Source organism: Schistocerca cancellata, chromosome 2, assembly GCF_023864275.1.
Source record: "Schistocerca cancellata isolate TAMUIC-IGC-003103 chromosome 2, iqSchCanc2.1, whole genome shotgun sequence".
Taxonomy (NCBI): domain Eukaryota; kingdom Metazoa; phylum Arthropoda; class Insecta; order Orthoptera; family Acrididae; genus Schistocerca; species Schistocerca cancellata.
In genome coordinates this window covers 963,916,484-963,937,381 of record NC_064627.1, presented here as the reverse complement: position 1 = coordinate 963,937,381, position 20,898 = coordinate 963,916,484, and the positions used below count along the sequence as shown (strand labels likewise).

The window sequence follows — 20,898 nt, the reverse complement described above, 5'->3', positions numbered from 1 at the left end:
TCCAGCGTACAGTCCGATTGAGGTGGTCCCACAGATTCTCGATTGGGTTTCAATCCGGGGAGTATGGTGGCCATGGGAGTACGGTAAACTGGTCCTGATGCTCTTCAAACCACGCACGTACACCGCGAGCTGTGTGACACGTTGCATCGTCCTACTGGTAGACGCCACCGTGCCGAGGAAAAAGAAACTGCATGTAGGGGTGCACGTGGTCCCTAATACGGAATAACAAGATCACCCAGGGAATGTCACGAAAACATTCCCCAGACCATAACGCTGCTTCCTAGATGCAGGATATCTGCTTTTAGACGTTTCATGCCGTACACGTCGGCCATCTGTCCGCTTTTGTATCCCGCCTGGAAGGCGGCGCGTGGGTAGGGGGAGGAGCAGGAAAAATACGTCGGTACTGCAGTGAGTTAAAAAATGGTTTACTTTGTACAGATGCGAGGTCTTCGACCCGTCGTGTGGAGAGCAAACTGAAGCTAAGTTTCCTGGCTGGCTGCACGCGATGAAAATGGGCAGAATCTGTAGCGGAGCTCGTAGAGCTGCACAGCACCAGCTAGAGGGCGCTGTCGTCGGTGTCTCGTTGTTGTGCCAACTTAACTGGTGCCTAAGCCGTGGCATCGTAGCTATCGATACCACATCTGCTGGAGCAAAAAACCCAATTCATCTGAAGAGGTCACCTGTCGCCACTCAATGGGCGTCTTGTCGCGCTATTGGAGTGCAAATTCCAGCCTTCGTCATCATGGGACCATGAACCAGGCTCCTGGTGCGGAGACTCTGTTGGTAGCTCATGGTTCATCTGGGCCGTCAATTGCTCGAAACCTGCACGTCTATTCGTGTGTACACATGTCCGCCGCCGTCGTTCACCGTGTCACCTGTAGCCCGTTATGCATCACAGTTGCCTTGACGCCGGTTTCAGATAGCGCCCCCTGCCGTGCGCGGTATACTTTAACCACGGTGCCACGTCAACAGTCCAGTCGTATCCGTTTCGCAAATGCTTCCACCCTAGGCCCGAAAGTCAATGATCATACCCTGTTGGCCGTCCGATAAGTGGCTCCGTTTCCGCATTACGACGACAGAGCTGGTTCTCCCCGCGACACGCTTGATATCCCCTCCAACGTTGCTGCTGCCACCTTCCGTCTGTGAGTGGTTGACATCGAACATTGGTGGTGGTCATTTTAATGTGAGTGGACTGTTTGCAAGAAAGCACGTGCTTGTCATCCTACGCTTTTCGTTTTATTAATATTAAGCATCATCAGCGATTATATTTTATGTCTGCGTGCATATTTTTGAGTTATTCCCTCATTTTGGCAGAACACTTAGAAGGTGCAACAGGTCTACCAAAGAGACTGCTTACACTAAGCTTGTCCGTCCTATTCTGGAGTACTGCTGTGCGGTGGGGGATCCGCATCAGGTGGGACTGATGGATGACATCGAAAAAGTACAAAGAAGGGCAGCACTTTTTGTATTATCGCGAAATAGGGGGGATAGTGCCACAGACATGATACGTGAATTGGAGTGGCAATCATTAAATCAAAGGCGTTTTTCGTTGCTACGGGATCTTCTCATGAAATTTCAATCGCCAGTTTTCTCCTCAGATTGCGAAAACATTCTGTTGGCACCCACCTACATAGGGAGAAATGATGATCACGATAAAATAAGAGAAATCAGGGCTCGCACGGAAAAATTTAAGTGCTCGTTTTTCCCGCGTGCCGTTCGATAGTGGAACGGTAGAGAGACAGCATGAAGGTGGTTCATTGAACCCTCTGAAAGGCACTGTATTGTGCATAGCAGAGTAATCACATATAAGTACCCTCGTATGTGGAAATTAAAATGTGTTTCTGTCAATGTTTTATACGTTATTTCTCTTCCACATGTCTTTACAAATGTTTACACGAAGTTTCATTGGCGTACGATCACTCCTTTCTCATAAGGTCCCTCTCAAGTAGCGAATCAGACCTATAGGTGATACCATGAACAGTGCGTTCCAGAGGATTGTAGTGGCCTTAAGTTCGAACGCAGGACACCTCCATTCAGTATGCGATCATAAAACTCAGTTTTAGTGCATAGTATATTTTGTCGTTGTGAATTATCTACTTCCCGAAAATGTATCTTAAGATTATTTGTAACAAAACGTTCTTCCGCATACTCTGATCTCGGTGGAGCAAATAATCTGAGAGAAAAGAATTCCATGTTTCGCTCCGCATACATTGATGTTGAAACACGTCCTTCTCTTGCTGCAGCAGGGTAGCCGACGCAGACACCAGCTTCTGCAGCACTTTCCCCCTTCTGCACGCACCGTCTACCGGAAAATGCGTCCAAGCCGTAACGACGTTCATTTCTCAGATTTGGAGCGTTTCCCCCCGTCTTTGGGGCGTTCCGTTGCTTCCGCCGAAGACTTTCCTCAACGCTCTTGGGGAAGGGTGGCAGCTCCTGGAGCAGTATCGACCTGTGAGGGGGAAAGCGTGCTTCACCACATGGCGTTGTTCTGGCCAAACATATACGCTATCTTAGTTTTGAATTCCGTACGAGTGATAACAGGTTTTAGTACAGATGAATAGAATCGAAACGGCTGCCGCACGATAAGTTTTCAACGAACAAACAGTTACTGATTCACTGACTCTAGGTGTGTGCAAATGATCGATTCTGCTCAAAGTATACCGCGGTTTCGTTAAATCGAATCAGGTGAGCAGCGACTTTCATTCAGCAATGGTACAAATGTTCCCATGCGCACCCCCCCCCCCCCTCCCCTGTCATAGTCCCTTCGTAATGTCTTAGATACCAGCGTATTTTGAATGGTATTTAGACCGTGACTATACGTTTACCCAACAACACTAATTGGACGCATTAAGAAAAGGTGCGTATGCGTTGAAGGAAACAACGTGGACGTCTTTTCAAAGAAATGTATTTTTGCGATGTGTTATGTGCTTTGAGTTTTGTGGGCGGCGCGCTGCGACAGGTAGCGGTCTGTGGCAGATTAGATACGTCACACTCCATTGGGTTCCACCTGCGCTAGCTGCCATAGTTTCTCGCCCCCCAATCCCAACACATTTTGTTTTTTTTCATTTTCTCAATGCGGCACTCATGCTTCTTCAGTTGACTATTTGTGCAAAGAGCCTTGATGTTGTGTAAGCGCAGCGTTAAGCCTAGAAGTATTTGTTACTGCAGGAATGACGCCAGAAATAAGTGGCATTACTTGCTCAGAGGTAGTGTAACTGGGATTTATTTGCAAAATTCTCAGTCGCAAACATTTCTCCATATTAGAACAAACAGTAGCGCATTCACGTAAAACTCGACATTGTCAAAAGTATCATCTTTTTCTGTGGCGCCACATTCCAGGATGAACCTTGGCCTTCCCAACGAGCTTCCACCATCCATCACGGCCACATGCTACCCCGCTCCAGTTTCTGCATCCGAGCTTTCGTAGGTCTTCTTCCACTCCATCCAGCCATCTTGCTCGAGATCGATCTCGCACTCTTTGTCTTCCTGGATTACCAAAGAGAATCTTGTTGGATGTGAGGTCCGCCAGTTATGCAAAACACCGTTTTTGTCAGTACCCAAACATGTTTCGGCACAACTTTGCCATCATCAGTGGGTTTTCGTTTTTATTTATTCAACTTGCAACCCTATGCCAGCAGTTCTCCAGTAAAGAGAGACTCTGACCGCCCAGTTACCCACGCAACCAGCACGGCCACAATGAATGAGTTGTAGCGAAGAGACATGACAGTTGTTGACGCACTTTTAATTTTCATTACCTCTAAACTCTGAGTGCCAATAAGGATTCAACAAAGGAATGCATTCCAGTTCACGTGTTCACTAGTTAGCACAAAGGCATGGTATTGCATGGTAATACCGTGCCTTTGTGCTAACTAGTGAACACGTGAACTGGAATGCATTCCTTTGTTGACGAATCCTTGTAATCAGATAGTATCTGGTTAATTCTTGGTGTTATAGGCATCATCTCGCCTTTATCCACATGTAAAGAGAGCTGTCATTATCCATGTCTTTCTACACTTCCTTACGACCGGTCAACGAGGCATGGATTCTGGGTTCGGTTCTTGGTGACTGAGGTGCAGGGGGGGGAGATAGCATTCTGTTACAGGTTACAGTCGTCTCTCCCCCCCACCCAAAAAAAAATCTAGCTACAGTAGCTATCAACCCCACTTTTAATGTTTAGGAGATGCCTATTAAATGAATATGATAGTGATAATAACAAAAATGTTTTTAATAATAGTAATTGGTTTACATCAGGGCTTAGTACATCGCTTTAGAATAATTTCCGAGAAATTTCAGTTCAGAGAGGTGGATAATATGAAAAGTATATGTCTCAAAATTTGCGAAGTACATGTCAGAAATTGCTTTTACATGTACTTACACACTCCGCAAGCCGCCATACGGTGCGTGGCGGAGGATATCTTGTACCACTTCTAGTCATTTCCATTCCTGTTCATGTCGCAAACAGGGCGAAGGAAAAGCGACTGTCTGTATGTCTCCGTGTGAGCTCTAAAGTCTCTAATTCTGATTTTTCATGGTCCTTACGCGAAGTGTACGTTGGCAATCAGCCTCAAATGCCGTTTCGATAAATTTTCTCAATAATGTTCCTGCAAAAGAACGTCGTCTTCCCTCCGGTAATTACCGTTTGAGTTCGTGAAGCATGTTGCTCGAAGCTACCGTTAGCATATCTAGCGGTCCGCTTCTTCCTTTAATCCGATCTGGTGCGAATCCCACACATTCGAACAGTACTCAGCAGTTATTCGAGCTAGTTTCTTATATGCGATCTCCTTTACAGATGAACCACACTTACCTAAAATGCTCCCAATAAACCTGAGTCGACTATTCGCCTTCCCTGCTACAGTCCTCACATACTCATTCCATTTCATATTGTTTCGCAACGTTACGCCTAGGAATATAATCGAAGTGTCAGTGTCAACCAGAACACTGCTAATACTGGTTTGGAACATCATGGGTTTAAGAATCGCAGTAGCAGCAAGGTCTCACAAGCTTGGCAAAATCAAAGCGTGCACTTAGCATTATCACTGTGGGCATCAACGAAAATTTTCGCATCGGAGGAGAAACTTCGCTGTTGTTCAGATTTCCTGAAAAGATTAGCCACAACGGAGAATACCTTTGTTTTAATGATTCCACCTCAACTCGCGTGTCACATCTGTGACACTCTCTGCCCTGTTTAGCGATAGTACGAAATGAGCTACCTTCCTTGAACTTTTTCGACGTCCCCCGTCAGTCGTATCTGAAACGGATCCCATACCAAGCTCACAACTCTCCCTACTTACATGCGCCTGTTGGTTCAGTTTACGTGTAGACATCTTTGGGCTCTGAACAATTCTTCGGCGAATGTCTGCAATAACTTCCGTTGTGCGAACTGAAGGAATTCTTTGCTGTTCTGCATTTTGCACAGATCCGTAGGTGCATCATTTTTTGTACGGGCTGTGTGTATTGATCTCTTTCCAGATTGTTGACCCCGAAAATTTCGCGAGTTTCATTAATCGAACCTGTTTCCACATATGCTTCCACAATTTAAATTCTTTCCTCTGTCGAGAAGGTCATTTTGCAGGACGCAAATAGAAACGTTAACTTCACTGATGAAATAAACTGAAATGCTGACAGAAGAATGCTAACAATCGGTTATTGAATAAAACTGCCCATTGTTGTAGCTGTTTATATTTTATTTCAGGGGTCGAAATATTGCATTCGCATTCAAAGGGGACAAGGGTTGGGTTGGGTTGGGTTGTTTGGGGGAAGAGACCAAACAGCGGGGTCATTGGTCTTATCGGATCAGGGAAGGACGGGGAAGGAAGTCGGCCGTGCCCTTTCAAAGGCTGGCCGGAGTGGACGTGCGGTTCTAGGCGCTACAGTCTGGAACCGAGCGACCGCTACGGACGCAGGTTCGAATCCTGCCTTGGGCATGGATGTCTGTGATGTCCTTAGGTTAGTTAGGTTTAATTAGTTCTAAGTTCTAGGCGACTGATGACCTCTAAAGTTAAGCCGCATAGTGCTCAGAGCCATTTGAACCCTTTCAAAGGAACCATCCCGTGCATTTGCCGGGAGCGATTTAGGGAAATCACGGAAAACCTAAATCAGGATGGCCGGACGCGGGATTGAACCGTCGTCCTGCCGAATGAAAGGGGACAAGGGCTACTTTTAACTGCGCCCCTTGTATGGGCGTAATACTAAGAAGCGGTGTGAAATAGGTCGACCACGTTACATCTGTAGCAGAGAAGGGGAATGGAAGACAATTTGTTGGAAGGGCTCTGGGAAAGGATAGTGCACAGTGCACCTCTTTCACGTGACACGAGTGGTGGACCAGTTGTAAAGCCCTTCTTTGAATGGATTCAAAGAGGCACTGCTACGGTCGTAACATGTCGGTACAGTCCATACGGAAATGTAACTGATTATCGACGTACTTGGATGGGAATTGTTGAGAAGAAGGTGATGTACTTCGTATTGTATTGTATTGTATTGTATGGTAACGGGGGACCTAGAAACGACGGAGAGGCTCCTTCCCCGCCGCAGCCGCAGTGGTCCACAACCCCACGACGACTACCGCAGTCCACTTCACCCCTCCGCCTCCCCACACCGAACCCAGGGTTATTGTGCGGTTCGGCCCCCGGTGGACCCCCCCAGGGAACGTCTCACACCAGACGAGTGTAACCCTTATGTTTGCGTGATAGAGTAATGGTGGTGTAAGCGTACGTGGAGAACTTGTTTGCGCAGCAATCGCCGACATAGTGTAACTGAGGCGGAATAAGGGGAACCAGTCGGCATTCGCCGAGGCAGATGGAAAACCGCCTAAAAACCATCCACAGACTGGCCGGTTCACCGGACCTCGACACGAATCCGCCGGGCGGATTCGTGCCGGGGAGCAGGCGCTCCTTCCCGGCCGGAAAGCCGTGCGTTAGACCGCACGGGCAACCGGGCGGGCAGGTGATGTACTTCTTACGAAACCCTGTTGGCGAAATTTAGAGAAACTGTGTAGGTAGAAAATCATTCGCTGCGCGTTGCACAGTGGCTTGCGGAGTGTATATGTGGATTAGGAATATGATAGAGTACCGTGTGCGAATGAGTGTGCGTTGTGGTTTTGAGTGTTTTGTGGGGGCGAAAACTGAAAGTTTGAGCGCGGCCTGTGGCCGTGACCGGCAGCTGTAGGCTACGGAAACCCAAGCCGGCGGCTCGCTGGGATCCTGTTTCAGGCGCCTGCTCTGCTCTGTCCTGCCCTGCTTGCAACCCCTGCCTGCCTCTGCTCGCCCCTGCCTTAACTGCCTCACGCCTGCTGCCCTTTCGTCTGCGCAGCCTCTCTGCAGCCCCAGACAGTCACGTTCCGAAGAACGTTTATTTGCCTACCTGGCGTCCAACATTGCATATGTTTCCACTGCTTGCTTGTCCTAAACTAACCCAACACTTGCCCATGGCGATTTGGCGGATTAAGAGTTCATCCCTGTTGGCCTTCCTCATCTGAAACATTTGCGTTTGCATAATTATCGTCCAATTTTCTTATTTTTTTCCAAAACATTCGAAAAAGTAATGAATCCAAATGTAGTCTTACGTTTTAGTAGAAACAGTCTGCCAGGCCGGAGTGGCCGTGCGGTTCTAGGCGCTGCAGTCTGGAGCCGAGCGACCGCTACGGTCGCAGGTTCGAATCCTGCCTCGGATGTGTGTGATGTCCTTAGGTTAGTTAGGCTTAAGTAGTTCTAAGTTCTAGGCGACTGATGACCTCAGGAGTTAAGTCGCATAGTGCTCAGAGCCAGCCAGAAACAGTTTACTGAGCGTATCACAATTTGGATTCCAGAATAGTTCCTCGACTGCTACCAATACATTTACCCACCTAGTATTATGAGCCTTAAATAATATAATATCGCCATTTGGTATTTACTGCGATCTTCCCAAAGCGTGTGATATGTAGATCATATTACGCTCTTGGCAATCAATTGGGGTCTTGTCGACGCCTGGGTCATAAAAGACGAAATGACGACATGAGGCGGATCGGAGCGCCAAGTAGTTGTAAAGCATTAATAGGTGAACTTGCTCACAGTCAGGTGGAAACGCGGTTTTCCTGATTAGGAGGATAATTCATGAAATTGCCGCGGACTCCGGAGCTCGTTGAGTCACCGTGACTTGCATCAGAGACGATCGTTCGGCCACGTAGCAAAGAGGCTGCGTGGTACCGAAGGCCGCAGGCCGAAGCCTGTCTCCTCCGATGGAGAATCAGTGGAGCGACAGCTACTGCTGCGAACATTGTTGTTTTGGAGAATCGAAATCGAAAACTGCTGTAAAAAAGAAAAAAATATCCTTCCCACTGATTGCACTGCACTGACTGAAGGAACGAGCCCCTCGTCAAACGAGAGGGATGCAGCACTGTAGTTCATATATAGTTATAAAAACTGCTAAAACAGTTATTTGTTCTCAGAACTTCCTCTTGTAACTAGTTTAGTGATCTGAAGATGAAATGGTTCCCCGTTGTTTGTCACCATCGCATTTTTTTTTACTTTTTAAAGGATTTCTTCCCCGTACAGCTATACGGATATACACAGATCAGCCAGAACATTATGACCACCGACCTACTATCGATGTAAACCCGGCCAGGCGATAGCAGCGTCACCAGGCGAGGAATGACTGCTGGTCAGACACTCTCGTGATACACGTAGTATCACAGAGCGCGCTGTCCGTGTGTAGAATGGAGAAGGTGCGCGATCTGAGTTTGGCCGGGGGCAGATTGTGATGGCCCGGAGACTCAGCACGAGCATTTCGGAAACTGCACGACTTTGAAACCACGTCCAGACATCGTGCAGTTGGCGGCCACCCCCAATTACATAAGTCGGACGTCGTAGGCTGGGCAGACTGGTAAAACAGGACAGGCGGCGAACTGTGGCGGAGCTAACATCCTTTACTGCTGGGCAGAGTAAAAGTGTGTCTGAACACACAGAGCACCGAACGCTTCTAACGGTGGGCCTCCACAGCCAACCCATGCATGTGCCTACGGTAATACCACAACTTCGGCAACTGCAACAGATATGGGCACTTGACCATCTGCACTGGACGTTGGCGCAGTGGCAAAGCGTTGCACGGTCTGACGAATCCTGATACTTTCTTCATCATGGCGGCGGGAGGGCGAGAATCCATCGTCTTCCAGGGGAACAGATCCTTGAACTTGTAGTATTGCGGGACGGAGGCAAGCTGGCGGCAGCACCATTATGCTTTGTGGAGGATTCATGTGGGCATACATGGGTCTCAAGTGGAGCTCGTGCAAGGCACCATACGGCCAACGAGTATCGTCCACGGGTTGCAGACTACGTACTCCCATTCATGACGCTCATGTTTCCCGACGGTAGTGGCATTTTTCAGCAAGATAAAGGGCCATGTCACAAGGTCAGGAGTGTGATGGAGTGGTTCGAGGAACACAATGGTGAGTTCCACTTGATGGGCTGGCCTCCCAGTCCGCCAGATCTTAAACCGATAGAACACATCTAGGGTGTGATTGAATGTGACTCATCACCTTCCTCCCGGAATTTAGGTGACTTGGGCGTGCAGATGTGGTGCCAAATCGCTCCTACGATCTACCAAGGCCGCATTGCTTCCATGCCACGACGCGTCGCCGCTGTTATCCGTGCCAAAGGTGGACCTACCGGCTGTTAAGGTGGTCTTAATGTTCTGGCCAGTGTTAGGTTGTGTAATTTTGTGAACGATGTCACCACATGGTCGACTGCCTCCCTGTCGAGAGCTGCAGATTATTCCGAGTGCAGAAACAAAATCGGTGTCAACTGTGTCGTGTTTTACACTCTTGCCATGTGCGCCTCCCCTATTTGGATTTGGCAAAAATTCTAAAAATGTTCTGTGCTTCTGAACAGAAATATTCTACAGGGAAGAAAACTCGTGATGTTGAAAATTTCTTGTTTACTCTTTATTCCAGAGAGACGGTCGCAGGTTCGAATCCTGCCTCGGGCATGGATGTGTGTGTGATGTCCTTAGGTTAGTTAGGTTTAAGTAGTTCTAAGTCTAGGGGACTGGTAACCTCAGATGTTAAGTCCCATAGTGCTTAGAGCTATTTGAACTCAATTCAGAAAACATCTACACTGTCGAAATGTTGCGCAATGTCTCTGCGGTTGCATCTCGTCACCCGTTCCAAACGTGTAACAAAAGACTGCAGCTTTTGGCCTATCAACGGCTTATGATACCACATTTCGTCTACTGACAAAGAGGAAAGGAAAATTACTATGGAAAGTTAATTAAATCTGAAACAACGAACGTTAAAAATCCGACTTTTCATCATCACATGGATTTAAAACTTTCATTCTTTTATTCCTAGTTTCAAACAGTGAACACTCGTAACGCAGGATAACCGAGGATGGTTCCGAGAATGCCGTGTGATTAATCGTGGGATGAATTCCGAAATCTTGTATGTTGGGACCTATGAAACAGGAACGCAGCATCGTATGAGAGGTCGAAATCGTACTCTGCTGAACTTCTAGTGGAGAAGGCGTCCTTCCATGTAAACACGACAGTTCTTTTTCTCCTCTCTCTCTCTCTCTCTCTCTCTCTCTCTCTCTCTCTCTGTGGAGTCGTAGTGTGAAGAGTACTGTCGTCTACACGCTTGACTCTCGGAATAAGCAACGAATAACGCCCATTCTCGACTGTTCTCGCACCGCGGCGTCTGCTGACGTCACGCGACCATTGTGTGCACCTCTTCCAGAAGCGTCCGTCTTAAGTCATCATTAACATTTCACATACTTCAAACTACCTAAGCTGGTACCTATATTTAGCAACCTCGTTAGTTTCCCAAGAGGAATGTCTAGGGCGTAACTGTACGATCTGGAAAATTGAACACGGTCCACCGATGAGTAAAATCGAATAACACTTAGCTTTCTTTAAATGAAATGCATCAGATCGGGCTTTCAGACGGTAAAATAGAGGAATCATTAACACACAGAGGGCAGGCCATAGATTACAGATTAAGTGGAATTATTGCATTTATGGCGCCTGGCTTACTTGGTGAAGACAGAAGATCAGAACAGAACTTGTATGTAGCATAATAGGAAGGAAGGAAGGAAGGAAGGTGAGATGTTTGAAAGATACTATCATGCACACTTACAGTTGTTCCTACACTTAACGCAAAAAGTGCTTCATAGTTACACTCTTTTACGAGTTAGTATGTAAGACATACACTGATAAAAGGTTTAGAGTTCGGTCATAGAAAACAGCTTACTGCCTTGCTTCTCCCGGAATCTTTTTTTTTATTTATCCATGCCTCTCCCCCTCCCTTCCCCCTATCTTACAGTAGTTTTCCTGAGTAACTTTTAAGTAGTGGATTCCACATGAAAATCTCACATCAAAATCGTTTTTTTTTCTGTTTATTTACTATTACTTCATTTAATTTCAGTTCTGATTGTCTGTAATTGACACCCTACCACTCTGCGCCAGTAAGAGCTGTTCGTTACTGTCAATACTTGCCTACTTCATTAATCCGTCTTTGCGACTACTAAAGGATTTTACCATACTCGTTTAGTTTTATTCATTCAAAAACATCGTAAGTGGTCTTCAGTAAAATATGTTTACAATTTTCGTTTCCTTCTAGATCAGTAAAAATTTTGTTTAAAAAAAATCAAGTGTGATTTTTATTGACAGCTTTTTGTCTGATTCCGTATTTGCCATCCGTATATTTCTTCTCCGTTTAGTGATGCACTTTGTACAATAGTTGGTAGATGCAGTTCTTTGTATTTTTGTTCCGATCACAAAGAAAAGCTGAGGTTCGAAATTAGTTACTTTGCTCGATTTGTCAAGCAGGTTTTGGCTTGATTTGTCGAGCTCGTTTCTCTTCCCTACGTGAGGCTTCATTAGTTCTCTAAAACACGAAAGTAGGACTGATTTGGGGGACTCCCACTGATACACACAGGGTGTCCAGCTAGAGAGATACAAAAACAAATCCTTGTAACGAAAGAACTCGACATTTAATGGTGTTGGGTAAATACATAATCGATGGAGACACTCTCAAAGATCCCCACCAGTTCCTGAACTGTGCTGAGTCACATGGTGCACGCCTGCCAGTGACGGGGCACACCTATTGTGATCTGTTGACAAACTACAGTGCAGTTACACAGATGCCTCCCGACGTCATTTTCCATCAGGATACTGGCGTCCGACTCCCTCTCCCCACTATCGTGGGAATGTTAGGCCATAACACCTGTCATGCTTATGAACATGCGGTGAGATGTGGAGTACCATTTCAATATCTGTCAACCTACAACTGGTGCTCACGCTGAACTGTACAACATGCATAAAAATGTTTGAGCTCCCAGATACAATGTTGGACAATAAGAGGTGCTACTGAGTTATGCTGTGTGTGGTGGTGGTGTTTCAGCACCAGTGCCAGTACAGCTGGGTGCCGCGGACCACTCACCCCTGCCGCCGCCAGTTGGGTACCAACTTGTGAGGGACCCCCTCTCCGGACACCTGCTTCTCATTCCTGCCGCCAACATAGGTATGTATTCCATGTATCGATGTGCGCTACTTGGGTTGCTGTCGTCTTTCCATTGTTCTCTTCAGTACTACACGTACAGTATGACTTGGCACTTTTCGCGGGGGATGCTGGGCACACCATGTGGCACTTCTGCTTTTGCAGGCGAGATAGTTGTGGGAACATGCTCTGCGTCCTGCTCACAGGTCGAGCAGCGTATTGGAATCAACAAGGCGTGTCCCATGGCTAACCCAGATCCGTCATCTGGTTGGTAACTGCATGCTATATTCTTTCCTAACCAACATAACAGGCAGGAACAGTCTATACTGGCCCGGTCACTTGACTTACAAAGTTTCTCCACTCCTAGAAAAGTGCCATGTTATATTGTCTGTATAACATTTTCTCCATTGGTGTTCTGTGTGCTTCTCTGGCCATGTCCTTGATTTTGTGCACCTTGACACAGGCCACCAATTCAGATTCGTCCTAACCCCAACTTACAGCTTTTTTAGCTCATTTAATCCATAACACACTGTTTACTCATATTGACACATGTACATTATCCCCGTCTACCCCTCTCCCCCACTTCATTCCTCGCCAGCCTACCTCTCTTGCTTCCTGCCTCCTGTTCCTTATCTCGACATCTTCACACCTTTTCTGTTCCGTGCTGGTTTGCAAAAGAAAAGATTCCATCTAGCAAGCATTCGGATACCATAACAGAGCACAGCCAATTGACATTCCTTTCCTAAAAGTTTGCACCCCTAAAAAGCTTGTGTGCATGTGTGTGTGTGTGTGTGTGTGTGTGTGTGTGTGTGTGTGTGTGTGTGTGTGTGTGTACCTATGCGGATTATGCACCAGCTTCATTAACAAAGACAAAGTGCTTTCAAGAACCCCATCTCTACCCTAGTTTTATTTCTGTGCCATTGGCATCAACATAGTATGAATTATTTTTGAGAATTTTTTAGATATGATGTCTCGTTTATGTATACTTCATTACAAACAGTCTCAGCTGTATCTGAGTACATATGGGGGTATAAACGGCAGTGGTCATTGTAAAGTACCATCCCACCAGCTCCCTTAACTATTTTATGAATAAGGTGGAAAACATATGTAAGGATGGTATAAAAGTCTGCCCCTACAAATACTAATACAATGCCGTAATCTTTGCTCCACCGAACCTGGGAAATTGTTTTCAGGAAAATTGTAATGTAATGTTTGTAAATATCTTTGTCTGGTGCATCCTAGCAGAACCACACGTAGGCTTTAAACAGTTGGCACCATTACTAATAGGTATATATTTGATTGCAGTCTCTGATCAGTAGCCAAAACATCTTGCTAGTAATGTTTTAATTTGTTATGAGGCATCCATAGAGACCAGTTGTTGCAGATCACAGTATGTCTACAAGAGAAGTAAAAATATAGTGGACAGCTGAATCGATCTGTGCTTACCTTAGTCAGGTTCCCAATACAAACAGCATTAAGAATGCAGCTCAGCAAACATGCAAAGCCAACCAAGAAGTTGCGAAATGAACTGTCAACAACAAGCGTTTAGATAATAAATGCTTGTGCAAGTGCTTCTTTGCACACTATTCTCAATCCTTCATTGTGTTGAAGACACAATTACCCTGGTGTAGCTCCTTTTGATTGTTCTTCAGGAGTTTTTATACCCTTTTTTCTGTCGGTCTTCAGCTGACTTCTAGATTTATTGTTTCCATTCATTTCATCCTACTGTTTCTATAACTCCTGTTAAGATTTACTCTGTTCAGTGTAGCAAATGTTGCTCATTGCAAAATGCACTCTTATTATTCCAACATCTATGTGTTCATCTGTCTATGGAACTTACTTATTTGTGCCAGAGTTATTTTAACAATCATTTCAGAATTATTTAACAATGATGAAAAAGAAATACAGAAAGTGTGGTACCAATTTTCTTCCGCTGGTCATTTCTTTTATTCCCAAATACATTTCCAATTTTCTTTAATCATTTCTTTGGTTTAACCACCAATTCAACCCAGTGTTTATCACCACCCACACTGCTTTTGTAGGCATTCCTCCACTATCCTCCTCTGAAATTATTCCTGTTATTGAGCATAAGTTTCTTGTTCATCTTGGTGAACTTTAAAAACCCACGCAACCTCCTCTTTTACTTATCATCTAAACATTGTGACTCTTCAAGCTTTCCTGGCAGATATGTTGTAAATAGTCTTCACGGGTTGGCCGCCACATCACGTTGTGCAAATTCCACAATATTTCCTAACCACCAACCAGGTTGAACCACCTGAAGATGTCAGATAGTTGCTCCAAGGAAATATTGTGGAATTTGCACAACATGATCCAGCGGCAAACCCGTGAAGACTATTTACAACATTTAAACTTTATTCAGAAAATCTTGTCACTTCCACTGGTCTGTTGTGCAGATCTCTGATCTATCTGCCAAATTGTTTTTTGAAAATGGAATATACCTATACTACCTTTTTTTTTTACACCAACTACTTATTAAATACTATATTTTCATAAATTCTGCCACTCATCAGACAGTGAAAAAGGTTAAACCAGGAGTTCAAATTCCATTCTGGTGGTTAGTCATATGCTCACATATCAAACGGCTTTTCATTTCCTTTCCATTTCCTCGAAACTTATCACAATCTGTGGCAGCAACCGTAGGTGGATAAATGTGAGAGTGAATGACCCATCCCTGGTGCCATTGGTGGAGGTGGCGATTCCTGTTCCCTCGCATCTTGACATAGTTCGTCGGACAGCGGGCTGCGGTCCGTGTTTTGCAGAGCACCTGCAGCGGGCCGTTCTGTGGTCTGGTAGCTCCGCTACAGCTGCGACAGGAGTGGGTGTGGGTGTGGGTGTCGGGTTTCCCACACTTCAGCCACAGCCGCAGCAGCCACAGCCTCAGCAGCATATCCAGCTGTTTGAACATCCACCGGAAACTGCACCTGCAACCGCCACAGCAGCTGCAGAGACCACCACAACAACGCGCATCCTTGTGCAACCGCAGTTTACACTGACAGCCCATGCTACCGCAGCTGCTGAACAGCCGCAGCCTGCTCACACTTCCACTAAGAAGAGGACCACTGTAATCAAGGTGAACTATGAAACATTGGAACCCTTCTAAAAGCATTATCTCTGCTCTAGAGTCTGCCATAGAGATTTCTGCAATTTTGTAGTGTCATGAGATATGTAAAACATCATATTTTTCTTTATTTGTTCCATGAAATGATCACGAAAGAGAAATCAGGGCTCGCACAGAAAAATTTAATTGCTGGTTTTTCCCATGCACCATTCGAGAGTGGAATGGTAGAGGGACAGCTTAAAGGTGGTTCATTGAACACTCTGCCAGGCACTTTGTTGTGAATAGCAGAGTAATCTGTAGATGTAGATGATGACACAATATTTCCAGTTTTTTAAAAAGTGTGGCGGGTGGTTTTACTCACATGTATAGGTACCATGTTTTAGAAAAGAGGACATGCCTACCATTCAGGAATTACGAAATACAGGAATTTCATTTAGCACCGTATTCTCTTTTGCTTTGTAACTGGGGTCCCTCATTAGCATATTTGTCCAATGGTTTACTAATATCTTAAGAACAGATTAATTCATAGGGTGTCTTACATTACTTTTGACCAGTCCAGAAATGTGATAGTCAAATTAATTCAAATCACAGCTGTCGGATTGTGTGACCACACTTCATAATGGGCTGTCATTGCTTTCGCTGCTCAAAAAAGGGAAGTAAAACTTGCAAGAATATACCTTTACATGTTCTCAAAAGTTCCAGTAAGTGATGTTAAAGTCCACAAGCAATAGGTTCCAGACTAGTGCCACTGGATTTAGCTATGGTTTATGAGGAGTAAATTGTGTGAGCAAAGTGATTTGAGTTCTTGCAAACTGTGTTGATGTCAGATATTTAACACAATTTTAGAATCTTGAAAATGCCATAATGTCATGGAGCTAACAGTATTTCAGAGACAATCTTTTTGTATATCCTAGGGTGTCAGCTTCCTTAGCGAGAAGCTGTTGTATTGACTTGAATTATTCAGATAGTTTCCTAACATGTTCACCATTAGTGTGATTTCACAATAGTCATTATTCACTGTGCAATTTTTACCAATTATTTTCTTATGATAAAAGAACACTGAACTGATGAAATATGAGTTATGAAGTACAGTATAATATATGTGTAACACTGGAGAATGCAACATGGTATTCGCATGTCAGATTATAAAGAATATATCGCCTCTCCCAACTTACATTAGCAAATGTTTTTTTCTGCTGATATTCATTAAATACTCCATTATTGTGATTTAAGATGTGTTGTGATAAAATTGAAAAGTTTTCTTCAAGCTAATGAAAACTGAACAAAGCTAAATTCTGAACTATTGATAATTGTGATGATACTTCAAATTACATTATTACTTGATTTTGCCCAAATATTTAATAAAACAAATGACTTCTTCAAAAACAAACTGATAACCAATGAATCTATTACATAGGTTGAAGCAGCAGACTGTACAGCACTGGAGGTCAAGGCGCCTACACTCACCCGCGCTGTTAGTTCTGAAGTTACTACCACAGCACCAATCTTCCCGGCAACCAACATTGCAACAACTCACTTTTTTTATGAGCAGCACCCATCAGCTGCTGCTGCCACAGCCGCAACAGCCACTGCAACAGCAGTTGTACAGTTGTCTCACACCCCTCAGCCCCCGACTCAAGTACCATCTCAACCACAGCAAGCACAGTGTCTACCCCAAATGCAGCAACAGCAGCAACCATCTGCTGCAGTGCAAACAGAGACTGGGAAGAGGTCTCAGGTAAGAATGCAAGCATATTTAAGTTTTAAAAAATCTGTTATTTTTCAAAGGGTATCACAGAAATGCAGACTACTTTAGTGAGCACAGAGTTCTTACGTGAGAAATATAAAGCATATTACATGTGAAATATTTCATGCAATGTAGAATAATAAACATTCTGCTTGGGGTAAGACAAATAATGGTGTTCCGTGGGTTAAATAATTTTGTTTTCATTTTCTTTATGTATGCCAGTGACATTTGAGGGTTTATAACAGATTACTGAAAGCCCACAATGGCAGGTGTATAACAGAACCAGTGTTTCTTTGTGTGTGTGTTGGGGGGGAGGGGGGGGGGGGCAGCTCTTGGTTGTATCACAATCACATTTTGCTGCAAATGAATATTCATCCACAAGCCATTCTGAAAAATGTCATGAGAATTCCTTGGCCACATCTGACTGATATCCACAAAGACAAAGAAGATTAAGTACTTCACTGCTAAGGTGACACAAATTTTTTGCTTTTATTATTTTGTCTAATGTTGTGTGAATGTAATACAATTTTTAGTCACTAAGATGAGCTAATATACATTTTAGGCAACATCACCAGTAAATCCTGCTGATGCCTGCCTTACACCACCACCAGAGGTAGCTGCTTCCCATGGTGAAGAGGCTGAGGATCCTGGTAGTCAACCTGGACAACCTCCACCAGGTCTGGAATCAGTTGTCACTGTTGCTGATGCCAGCAACCAGACAGATACTCCACCATGCAGTGAAGATGAAACATCAGCTCAGCAGCAGCAGCAGCAGCAGCAGCAGCAACCACCTGTCGATGTCAGTGGACTAGAACTTCTGTCAAACAGTATTGAGCAGTTTGAGAGGGAGAGGCCATCAGAGCCCAACACACCTGTGCCGAACCCACCAATACCCATCTCACCAGTTCCTACTATTGTCACTGATGCTACTCCTACTTCAACTTCTACACTGAGGTCACCAGTTCCTACAAGGGTGACAACTCTGGCTGATGAAAAAGCTGTGGAGATGTTGCAGATGCTCTCTGTGCCAAAGGTCCAGGAGACAGACAGCGACAAAGTGCAGTCTGAATTGGATGGCTGCTCTGTGCCTCTGGAAACTGCTATTGGTAAGTGTTAAAATTTCTGTTAGTTATTTGCATAATCTGTGGTTCACAGCTACCTCCTCTTGTTATGATGTAGAAAGAGGAGTCAGTTTTACAATGACAGTACACACTCGCGGAAAAAACTATGCCAGAAAGCTGAATATGCACACACTCGGAAATTCTTCTATGGAGTCTGTAGATCACAAGAATAAATGACAGTGGGGAATAAAACTTACTTCCTGCCTCTTTGTTTACTTCTGTATTTATGCACTAAACTTTTACAAGTGTATATGTTCGCAATAGCCGATAGTGTACTGTGTAAGATGTGTGTCATATTGTAACATTTACTGGCAAAGACACTTCTGTCTCTTTGCAAGTCAGGTACTGTAACATACATCTGTTTAACATAACTTTACCATTAATTTAAGCATTGTATCATGTGGTACAGGAGGAGATACACTCCATAAGAAACACTAAAGGTTTTGTCAGTATACTCTCCTTTTTACATGGTCATTGGTCATATTTCAATAGTGAGGGGCCCTCTGTGAGGTTCGAGAAGGTGAAAATGTGTAGTTGCACACTCTAGCTTTGCACTAGTGCAAGACTCTTTGTTCTACAGAAGGTCTTCATAGCTGATGGTACTTCTTTTGAAACTTCTGACCTGAAAGGCCATGGTCAGTGTCTAAAATTATTTACTGACTTTTTTTGTACATCGGTCAGTAGGCCTGAAGCTTTTACGGAAGAAATCTTGGTTTTACTGTTCAATTGCTGCACTACTTTCCAAGAAAGGGCAGAGACACTGTATAGAACTCCATTCAAGCACAAATTTAGTCTTTCACAAAAGTTTGGGCTGTTAATTATTTTCATTATTAGAACAAATCATACATCACAGCTTGAAATATTGCCAGTTGTTTGATTATGTATGTTTTTATTCTGCCTCAGTTTTTGCTGCAGCTTATCATTTTAGGGGTCTCTGTTCTAACTACAATTTTTCCAATATTCTTGTAGTATTTCACCTGAATTCTGCCTACTCTCCATCTCTTACATTCCTGATAATTTCCTTCTTGTTTCTTATTTTATGGAATATTTTGTTTTAACAATGTAAACTATGCTAATAGTAATTAAGACAAACATAGTAACCTGGCTTGCGAATGTACATTTTGATAGTGTACATTGTTTATTTAGTTATTTAGCTACATGTGAGTTATCTTCTTTTTTGTTACAAATGGGTGTAACACTGTACTGTAACTCTGAATAAAACCTCAAATGAGGAGTGGTGTAAATTAAAAACAGATTTAAAAGAATTTACTAAACTTAAATGGTTTATAATGGGGTTAGGGAAAGAGCAAGCAGAGTGACTGAAATGCATGAAGACCTCTTCAGGAACATAATTATTGAGTTTTAGCATGTAAAAATACTTGGTTTTTCATTAAAAAGAATTCAAAAAAGAATCGCCATACCTCTTCGTCTGAAAAACTGAATCCTCCACCTCTTCAATGTACTATTATATCAACATTTGTCAATAAATGTATAATTCGAAGCCACAATACATTTAGGACATGTTTTAAATGAAGAACTGTGTTTTTTTTTATTCTACTATGTGTGTTATATGGTTTTCCACATTTTCATACTTTTTTCCAGATATGCCACATATGGCATTGTGCCAGCTTGTCCTGTAGTCGTGATGAAATATATAGTAACAGTTCTTGATATATCCATCAAATGAATTGGGAAGAACAGCTAAAAGTATGGTGGACAGAGAATTGTCTTCTGTATTGACTCTAGGATTGGTTCTATATTGTGGATACAGATATAGAACACTCTCGTGATTTCTAAACAAAAATGAAGCCAGATAATTCAATTATTGCCTGACTTCTCTAGAAAGATGCTGTAAAATTTCAAAACATGTATTTGAGTACTGATATTCTGATTCTGTACAACCACTTTATAAGTTGTGTACTGCTTATGTCTGCAGTTACATCAAGCACCAGTGATCAAAACAGCAGCACCACCAGCAGTGGCAGCAGCACCTTTACAGTGAGCACAACAACCACCACCTCCACGACGACAACCACCACAACCAATATCAATAGTGATGGCAGCAGCAACAACAATGACATCAACAATGGGTGTAGCAGTGTCAGCATCGTTGCGAGCAGCAGTAGTGTTAATGGTGTTCTTGGTGGCCTGGGACTTTTGTGTGCACTTGCAGAGCAACGAATTATGGAAGAAGTAGGACACAACTTGTCAAAAGATCAAGATGTAGAACCTGATGACAACACACAGGAGCTACCGAAACCTGTCCACCAGAGGGCTTCATCTGCAGACTCAGGCGTAGATGTGAATCGTAACTACCGCACACGGAAACTGGACAGACAGTGCAAGAAATCAGCTGCTAACAAAGTAAGTCATTGTGTTTGCTGTCGGCATTTATTTTCACAATGACCGCATAAATTAAACGTTGGGGAAGCAGTAGGACAAAGATAGTATGAAAAATTCTGGACTATTCATGACGCCAAGTTGGTGA

General features: G+C 44.0%; 1 protein-coding gene across 1 annotated transcript in view; it reads left to right on the top strand.

The window, feature by feature from the left end:
* The window catches only part of LOC126160183 (protein winged eye), a 193,429-nt gene that overhangs the window by 106,576 nt on the left and 65,955 nt on the right, over positions 1-20,898 (top strand). The window contains exons 3-7 of the mRNA XM_049916890.1: positions 12,368-12,487; positions 15,220-15,554; positions 16,960-17,280; positions 17,852-18,395; positions 20,347-20,774. Coding sequence (XP_049772847.1) covers positions 12,368-12,487; positions 15,220-15,554; positions 16,960-17,280; positions 17,852-18,395; positions 20,347-20,774 — 1,748 coding nt within the window. The remainder of the gene's footprint in view (positions 1-12,367; positions 12,488-15,219; positions 15,555-16,959; positions 17,281-17,851; positions 18,396-20,346; positions 20,775-20,898) is intronic.